The sequence below is a fragment of the Silurus meridionalis genome, chromosome 8, assembly GCF_014805685.1.
Source record: "Silurus meridionalis isolate SWU-2019-XX chromosome 8, ASM1480568v1, whole genome shotgun sequence".
NCBI lineage: Eukaryota > Metazoa > Chordata > Actinopteri > Siluriformes > Siluridae > Silurus > Silurus meridionalis.
This window is the reverse complement of record NC_060891.1, coordinates 13,494,379-13,504,378: the sequence shown is the minus strand read 5'-3', so window position 1 is coordinate 13,504,378 and position 10,000 is coordinate 13,494,379. Positions and strand designations below refer to the sequence as shown.

Below are 10,000 nucleotides of genomic sequence, written 5' to 3'. Positions count from 1 at the left end.
CCAAAGAAGAAAGGCGCAAATATTTGAACGATTCTGTTCGCACTGCTAAGGAGAAAACAAAACATTATTTTACTTATCACTTTCTGTTCATTTGCCCTTGGTTGATGGACAGCTTGCAGACTGCTGTGTGCCACTCTGTGTGAGTGTGTGTGTCTGTGTGTGTGTGTGTGTGTGTGTGTGTGTGTGTGTGTGTGCGCACGCGTGCGAGAGAGACTCCAATACTTCACACAGCAAAAGTCTCACCATGCTTTTTTATTTAAGTGGTGTCGCTGAACATTAGTCTGACACTGTGTGTGTGTGTGTGTGTGTGTGTGTGTGTGTGTGTGTGTGTGTGTATAGCGCAGAATGATTGTGTGTGGATGAGTGTTAGCATATGTGTGGGGTTAAGGGAGAGTAGGTTTGTATAGTGCAGTACTGAGTGTCTGTGTGTGTGTGTGTGTGTGTGTGTGTGTGTGTGTGTGTGTATGAGTGCATGTGAAAGAAGACTGTGTGTATAATGCAGTATAAATGTAAGTGTTAGTGTATGTGTGTGGGGATCAAGGGACAAAATGTGTGTGTGTGTGTGTGTGTGTGTGTGTGTCTGTGTGCAGTATTCTGTAGGTATAATACAGTATTGTACAGTAATACATGTGTGTATGAGTGTGTAGTGGATGAGTGTGTATATAGTGCAGCATGACTATGTGTATGGTGCAGTATGACTGTGTGTGATTGTATATGTGTCTGGGGCTTGAAGGAGAGAGAGAAAGAGAGAGAGAGAGAGAGAGAGAGAGAGAGAGTATAGTGCAGTATTTTGTGATTTTATAAGTGTATGGTAGAGTAAGACTGTGTGCGTGTTTGTGTGCGTAGTGCAGTATGATTATCTGTGTGTTTGTGTGTATGAGTGTTGGAGTATGGTGTGTCTATGTGTGTGGTGAAGGGAGACTGTGTGAAGTGCATTAAGATTGTCAGATGAGGAATGTGTGTATGTAAGTGAGTGAGTGAGTGTGTGTGTGTGTGTGTGTGTGTGTGTGTGTGTGTGTGTGTGTGTGTGTGTGTGTGAAAAAGAGTGAGAGAGGCTTAAATAAGACATTAAACAGAAAGGGAAAGAAGAGAAAACTGAGTGCAAAAAAATGAGAGAGAAATACAGAAGGAAAGAAAGAAAAAGAGCTGAAGAGGTGGAGGAATGTGTGTGTGTGTGTGTGAAGGGGTGTGTGTGTGTTTGTGTGCACACCAGATAAATGAGAAGAGAGAGATCAGTACATGCTGTGTAAAATCTGCTACAGAGCCTCTCACCCTCCCTCTTTCTCTCCTTCTCTCGCCTTCTCTCTCTCACATCTCCCTCTCTCCTTCCCCACAGTCCTTCTCTCTTTCCTCAATTTCTTTTTCTCTCTGTCCCCCTTTAACACAACCCTGTGCTCTTTTGTCTCGCTTGCAATATTTCCTGTCTTTCTCGCTTTATTCCACTCTGTGTTCTCTCTTTATTATATGTTCTATCTGTTCACGCTTTCTTCACTCTCTCCTCTCGTGCTCCATCTATCTATCTTTTTCCCCATCTGCACTTGCACAGAAAGTGGTATTGAAACTGGCACACCTTTCTCTCCTCTCTCTCTCTCTCTCTCTCTCTCTTCTACACACACACACACACACCTCCATTCTTAATACACAAACATACATACACACACACACTTCTCCTGTTTTCATCAAACAAAGGCACGACCACACACAAACAGTGAGCAGAATGTCAAGTAAGGGTGCACACACACACACACGCACACACACTTTCACTCACTCACTCACTCACTCACTCACTCATACACACACACTCATACACACACACACACACACACACACACACACACACAACATTGGCCTACTCTTTTATCTCTGCAGTCCGTCCGTTGACCAAATAGAGGCTGGTTGCCACGGTTACACCATTTACCATGTAAATGGCCATAAGCAGCCATGAGCCAGGCATTGTGGGCCTTCATTGTGGCCTTTATCACCAAGCAAACTAGTTTAAATCAAACAGATCAAACAGAGTGTGTCATCATACATTACAGAGCCTATGGCTCAACTGACTTGCCATAAAAATGGGACACTGGCTTTTATCAGCCTCATACAAACAGCCATTAATGTTAATAATTCAACACTAGCATCTGGACATCAGCTGGAGGACCAAAAATATCACATAGCCCAACTTCTGATTAATTCAGGATGGATGAAGCCTGTCATAATAGTTAAGACCGCTGACGCCCAATTTACACGGCACAAGCGCTGGTTCGATTTTTTTCTGCAGCAGAATTGTACATCAAATAAGATAATCACTGGTTGTGAATTGAGTTTGGTGGAATGCATATGGTGGCATGCTCTCTGGGGAACGATTCAATTCTGCTCTGGGCAATGAGAGGCGATGGCTTCCAATGGGTGCCCACTTGTCCAAAACTCACCAATAGAAGGACGGCCTATGATCTATGATGAAGAAAATCTCAGCTACAACTGCTTTAGTGTCGATGGTGAAACATTACCAAAAGATTTTGGACTTAAAAGAAGAGACGATTGTGTGCAGATAGAATTTCTCTAAAATGTCTCGTCATGACGTGACAAAAATCAACGTGACATAAAGGATAACCGGATTAAATACAGCTGTGAGGTGTGTAGCTAGCTATATAGCTTGCAGTACATTTACTATAGTGACATTGTGAAATTATCTTCAGTTGAGGAGCTACAAACATGCTGTGTCACTGTGTATCCTGTATTATTAGTAGTAACTATTATATCTTTTTTTTTTTTACATGGAAAAGACAGCAGTATGAAACCCGCTGAAAATGTTCACAAGGTTGAAGTGGCACAAATGCTATTCTTTTCAAATAAATGCTTGCTTTAAGGTGGTTTCAAACATGAGTCATTAGGAAAGAAATTCTGAATCAACAACAAGGCCAATCATTTGAACACTTACAAAAGTGACAGAAAGCAATGAAGCCACACTAGTGAGCCATTCTTAACTACATACCACTTTTACTGTATGGACAGAAGTATTGGGACACCTGAGTTTACCAGCCATAATGTGGTTCTTCTCCAAACTGGTACCACAGAATTGGAGGCAAACAATTGTATTTGGATGTGCTTAAATATTCCATTCAGCATTACATTTTCCATTCACTTGAACTAGGAGACCCAAAACTGTTCCAGCCCCTTTTCACAAATTGAGTTCCATGAAGAAATGCTTTAAATTTTTTGGAATGGAAGATCTTGATTGGCCTGCTACTGAGCTCTGACCTCAACCCTACTGAACACCTTTGGGAAGGAATTGGAATGTCGACTGCTTCCTCCCCCTACATAAGTACCTGACTTTACTAACACCCTTGTGGATAAATGACCACAATTCTCCACACTCCAAAATCTAGTGCAACATCTAAAAAGTGAGTTAAAAGTGGACTAAATATTGAACTGAATGTTCAAATTAGCATTTACAAAGCTTATGATCAGATGCCCACTAACGTTTTTCTATATATTGTATCTCTCTAAGGAAGAAATATAGGTTTGTTTTCTGATTCTGATGTTTACACTCTCAACACTACCATGTCAACTTGGTGTCTTCTACAACGCGTTGCCGAGTCAAACAGGGTCTGAAAAAAGCCCTTTGTGAACGATGGTAATGAAAAATGCAATCAATGCACAACACACAATTGATTGGCTTGTGATAATTCGATTCTTTTTCAATTAAACTACTGACAAACTGGCACAGAAAACCGACGGCTCAGAGACATCAGACATCAGCTCGGACACGCCTTCACTTTGAAATATCAAACAAAATCTGATTGCCCAAAAGCTTCTTTACCACAAAGAAAGAGTGGAGCTGATTATACAAACAAGAAATATGTCTGAGGTTCCATTTCTATCATCATAATGCTCAAGCAAAAAAAAAAAAAAAAAAAAAAACCCACACATTTTTTATTCTGTAACTTGAAAAGTACAGAGTAAATTTTCCTGCCTTCCGATTTAAAAGTGTCCCAGTACTTCAGCATGGGAAAAAAATGTGGGAGCCAACAAACATTTATTTATGTTATGGATGATCTAGAATTTTGAGGTTGATTGACCTTTCTGTTACACAGTGTCGAAGGTTTGGTTTGTCCAATTCGCAAGCAAAGTAGATTGCAGCATTATTTAGGATGCCAACAGACCAAAATCCACTATCATTGAACCACATGAGGGGTAAAGTAAACAGCTATCTGGCTATTACAGAGCATAAATGGCAGTAAAGAGAAAACATGCAGAAGGTAAATGAGGCATGTAGACAGAATGAGTCATGACATGTAGTGCTCATTTTCTCTTGCATTTGGTCTTACCAATTTCCATCCTACCAGCCTGCTCTTCCCTTCACATAACAGCCACCAGCCATGGAGCAAACCCATTTCTGAGACACATGAAGCCAACCTCTGCATCTTTTTCAACTGCTGCATCGCAGGAATTTGTTATCTGCCCTGCCGCTCTGATCTGCATACACAAGCTTGCAGATGGCTTCCGTTGATGAGATTGGCATGGCAGAGAGGGACGGCGTAGCCGATATTCCTCTTACAACTATGGCCAAGCATGGTAACATCAGGGGTTCAAACTTGTAATCTGCTGACGATGAACAAATGCCTCTCTGTCGCCGCTTTACTTATTACTTATTAGTCAAAACTGAAAGCCCAAGCAAAATAGCAACACCAGCGTTAATCAGCAAATTATGCTCACATCAGGACAAAAATTAGCCAAAAAAGTAAAAAAAGTCACATGAATTAAATTCTTGAACAATTCAACTGTCAAACACAGTCATATAATGCACCTTTATTAACATGACAAAACGTAGGTGTTCCTTACTGCATCCACTCCACCCTCTACACACTGTAACCCTTAGTAACACACGTCTAGCCTGGACACACTGTAACATACACTAGTGCTTAGCATAGTTACATAAGCATGTTCAAAGATCTAGAATACTATGGCAGGACACAGATACACAAAATCTCCTCTGAGAGCAGGAGCTCAGCACAGGAGCTGGAAAAGCCAGGAGCTCAATATGCTTTCTCTCTTTCTACAGCCTGGAAGTGTGTGTGTGTGTGTGTGTGTGTGTGTGTGTGTGTGGTGTGTGTGCGTGTGTTTTAGAGAGTGAAGGATGACTCACTCCAGAGTAGGAGTCAGGTGACAGAAAACCTTTTATGCTTTGACAACTATCAACACACACACACACACACACACACACACACACACACACGTATCAAATTTACAAACAATCAAAAAGCAGCCTGTTTACATCACACAAATTCCCCTAAAGACCAAAGACCAAAGCAAAGTAAACTACAGAAAAAGATCACTTACTAAATATATATATATACCTACCAGTGCAAGCTGTAGAGAGCTGTTCTCCTGTGAGGTGCTGTTCCTCTTGGCCCATACCAGCTCGTGCTCCAGCACAAACACCTCCCACTCCTCTCTGAGACTTCTCCATTTACACTCCGCTGACGGCTCGCCGTCCCACTCCACACACACCTAATATACACACACAAACAAGAGAGGTGAGATGTCAGAGGTATCGCTATCACACATACACAGACACACACACACACACACACACACACCACCGGGAGGGGATGAAGGGGTTATAAAAGTTCACACACACACAGAATCATCAAAAACACATTCCCATAATAGAACCCTCATGGCTCCCACACGACCACAATTCATTTGATTAATGTAATTAATAAACATATAACGGAGTGGAGTAATTACTAACAGACTGACGCATGGCTACACACACGTGCTGAAGCTCTCTCTCTCTCTTACACACACACACACACACACACACACACACACACACACACACACACACACTGAAATGCATTTCCTCAGTAGCAAATTACATCCTATGAAACCAGAGCATGCACACACACTCACACACATCATTGCTTTCCAGCAAACTGTATTCATGCCACACATTTCTGATACTCAAATCTCCTCACTCAGCTGTCAGTTTATTCCATTTGACATTTTGTTCTACCACAAGAATTAGACAGAACAGTCAGAATTCCTTTTTACTTCAGCACCTGTTATAACATACAGCTCAAGCACGGTAAAGCCTTTACCAAAAAATATTATACAACAGGCCTCAAATTTGGAAGCGACGTTAAAGGAGAAATGAATATCGCATTATTCTAAAGTGATAAAAGGTAGCAATATACAATCTTATTGGACCGTAACAAAAGTGTTAGACTATATTAAAGAATGATATACAGTATAAGAATATTTAAAATCTTTTTAATAGTGGATTTTCTTAAATAGTTTATGAAAGCGTAGTTAGGAGCATTTAGCACAATGTGTGGTTCCGATGCAAATTGCAGATGGTAGAAAAGCGTGCCAACAGGAGAGTATTATATGTAACCAGCAATCATACACCTCATTGATGATCCAGTGATCTTTATTTCGATTATATAACTAGATATGCCTTTGTGTATTTTGTGAAGGCGTGTCTCAATTTACTATTAAATGCATCATTGAAAAATACAGCTAAAAGACCGTCCCATATAACAGGAAATTAGCCATAATTACATTATATGGACAAGTTTGTGGACACCTGAGCATAAGATTTGTGATTTCATATCCTTTATTCTTCTGGAAAGATGTTCCACTAGATTTTGGAGTGTGCTTGTAGAGATTTGTACTCATGCAGTCACAAGGGCATTAGTGAAGTCAGGTACTAATGTAGGGTGAGGAGGCTTGGGGTTCAGTCAGTGTTCCAATTCATTTCAAAGGTATTTAATAGGGTTGAGGCCAGAGCTCTAGAGGCCATTCAAGATACTCTACTCCAACACATGGAAATCACATCTCATTGAGCTGGCTTTGCCCACAAGGGTATTGTCATACTGGAACAGGTTTTAGTCTCCTGGTTCAAGTAAAGGGAAAATTTAACTGCCACTGTATCCAATGACTATCCTATACAATCGTGTCCCTCATACTTTTTGGTAACCGTTCGGTGAAAAAGCACATATGGCTGGAAAAGTCAGGTGTCCCAATACTTCTGTCCATATAGTGCATGTTGTATAGGTGTTTTGAACTCTCCAATACACAACAGACACTTTCTGTAAGCTTCTAACTTACTCTTGACATATGTAAACTCTCACTTTCTGCAAAGTGACAAATGGAGAATTCATTAATGTGAAAATAAATCAATCGGGGTATGTTTGACTTAGCTACCATTAGGCAAGTATAGATTTAACATCAGGTAAATATCTCCAGGATGTCACTGAAACCAACCAAATAAAAAAGCAGATAGCTTTTAAACAGTAAAATTAAGCAGGCCTACAATAAATTGTGAACTTGATGAAGTGGGAACACTTTATAAATAATGTTGATGGTAATGATAATTAGAAAGTGATTAAAATGCTGGAGGGAGGGGGGGTGTTTATGACCGGCTTGCTCCTTCTCTGCCTTGTGCTGTTCACTACAGATGTTCAAAAACCTATAGCAGCATTAAGAGTGAAAATCTCTGCCATGTGGACTCAGACAATTTGTAACAGGATTAGAGTCAAAATATGTTTTTTTTTTTTTTGCCACGATTAACAGAACATTCTTGCAGAATCAACTACAGATTCACTGTGTTTTCTGTGACAGCTGCAGTTCCCGAATGCACATCTGATTATACTATTATGCAATCTGGTATTTTCCTTAACCCTGAAATGGTGGAAATACATGTTTTCTTGTGATTTTTATGAAATCTATTTTGGACGATCATTATGGTTTTAAATTAAATTTTTAAATGGAAAATCATAAGCCGGGAATAAACCAATATGGCACGTGTCATAATTGCTAATCATATGCTGTGTTCATGCTGCCTTGTTAATGGTAATTTGCGAATTTTAAAATTATGTCACCTGGGGATGTTCGATGTGCAACACGAAAAAATAAAATAAAATGGATGCTTCCATTAAAGTGTGAATTTTATTTGCTCTTACAGCACAGCTAGACTTCAAACCCCAACAAACCATTCACAGCAGCCCTAACAAGCTTATTGTAATAGACTTTAAATAATAATGCAACATTCTGGACTTTAACTGCAGTATAGCAACAACCGTGCACAACCTGTGTAGTAACCTTCTATCTAGTAGACAACTGGCTAGTATTATCAATTGGTGAATGATAACAGCGATTTATTCTGGTATTATAGATGGAACAGGACTCTTTATACTGTATTAACTGATCTAATGCAATAAAAAAATTATATAAACTAATGCAGAAGGGGGACACTGTTCACAGTGTACATGTACATCATCAGGTAGATGCCATTATCCAGAGGGACTTACAATTACAGTTAAGAAGTGAAGGGCCTTGTTTAAGGGCCCTGCAATGGCATTTTGGTGATGCTGGGATTTGAACTCACAACCTTCTGACTTAATAAACAAGATACTAGTTCTACGTACACAGCCATGTTGATTTGACAGAAAGAGCAGTTGAGACAACCCAAGTTAACTTAAGGTGGGGTTTTCTTCCAGTTACAAGCAGGGAATTACAAGTTGTAACTTTGCCTCAAACTCATGAATATTCCAGAATTCTCAGATGTTTTAAAAGATTACTGACCACATGGTGTAATTAATGAAAATACAATTAGGAAAATAACATAAAAGCAGGAACTGAGCATATAATTTTTTTTTTTACTATTATTTTTAAACATCTAGTCTGGTTATAGAGTTTGACTAGAAAGAAGCATCCACATAAGCAATGATAGAACAGCATAACACCAGTGACACACTTTACTATATAGAGTACCAAAATCGGTGCGCTTTGGGCAGGCCGATACGATCACTGATTCCATCAAACTTATATTTATGAAAATATTAGAGAGATATTATGAATGGATGTCAGATAAGAAAACAAGGAAGAATGAATGCTGACTGCTGTGTATGAGGAAATGAGGAACATTGCTAGAAGCTAGGCTGATAAACAGGTAATGTGTTGCTTGGTAACACTTGTGTCAACTAATGAGAACAATAAGCTAACTATGTTTTGTTGTTCAAAAGATCACTGCAATCATGTGTGATTTTAGTTTTTACATGAAATGTCAGAAATTCTTTCCAGTACATTGTTTCTGTATTGGGTGGCACAGTGGCACATTGCTGCCACACACCTCTAGGTAAGCTCTGCATACTATCTGGGTGAAGTTTTCAGCTTAATTATATGGGTTTCCTCTGGTTTCTCCCACATTCCAAAAAACATGCAGGTAGACTTCTTGGTTGCTTTAAATTATTATAAGGTGTGTGTGTGTGTGTGTGTGTGTGTGTGTGTGTGTGTGTGTGTGTGTGTGTAAATGTGTGAATGGAAACCTATAGTGATCTGAGTTCAAATTTACCACCTGGGTCCCAGTACACCCAAGATTTATTAGAGGCCTGACTAGAATAAAGCATTTAGTTAAGATGAATGACTTCCATATGAAAACAAAAGCTTAACTTTAACTAGATCTTTATTCAAAAATGACTTAAGTAATTATTAACTTTCAACATGTTGCACAGAATATTTTCTGAAACATTAATCTACATGTGGTACTGACATTCAAAACCAAAAACCTAAGAACACTACTATATGGACACAAGTTTGTGGATACCTAAGCATAAGATTTGTATGTGCCCATTTTAAATTTACTACCCATTTGCTGGTATAATAACCCCCACTCTTCTGGGAAAATGTTCCAGTAGATTTTGAATTTTGCTGGTGTGTAGATTTGCGCTCATTCAGCTTCAAGACCGTTTGTAAAGTCAGGTATTGATGTAGGCTGAGGAGATTCGGTGTGCAGTCCACTCAAGATCTTCCACTACAACCCATGGTAACCATATTTTCATTAAGCTGGCTTTTTGCACAGGGACATTGTCATGTTGAAGCAGGTTTGGGTCTCATAGTTCAAGAATCCAAGTATCCAAAGACATCCTTTACAATTGTGTGCCTCCAGCTTTGTGGTAACATTTTGGGAAAAAAACACATATAGCAGGAAAAGTCA

At 39.4% G+C, this 10,000-nt stretch overlaps 1 protein-coding gene across 1 annotated transcript in view; it reads right to left on the bottom strand.

Moving 5' to 3' along the window:
• Positions 1–10,000, bottom strand: part of jmjd1ca (jumonji domain containing 1Ca) — a 69,147-nt gene that overhangs the window by 46,324 nt on the left and 12,823 nt on the right. The window contains 1 exon segment of the mRNA XM_046856577.1: positions 5,359–5,508. Coding sequence (XP_046712533.1) covers positions 5,359–5,508 — 150 coding nt within the window.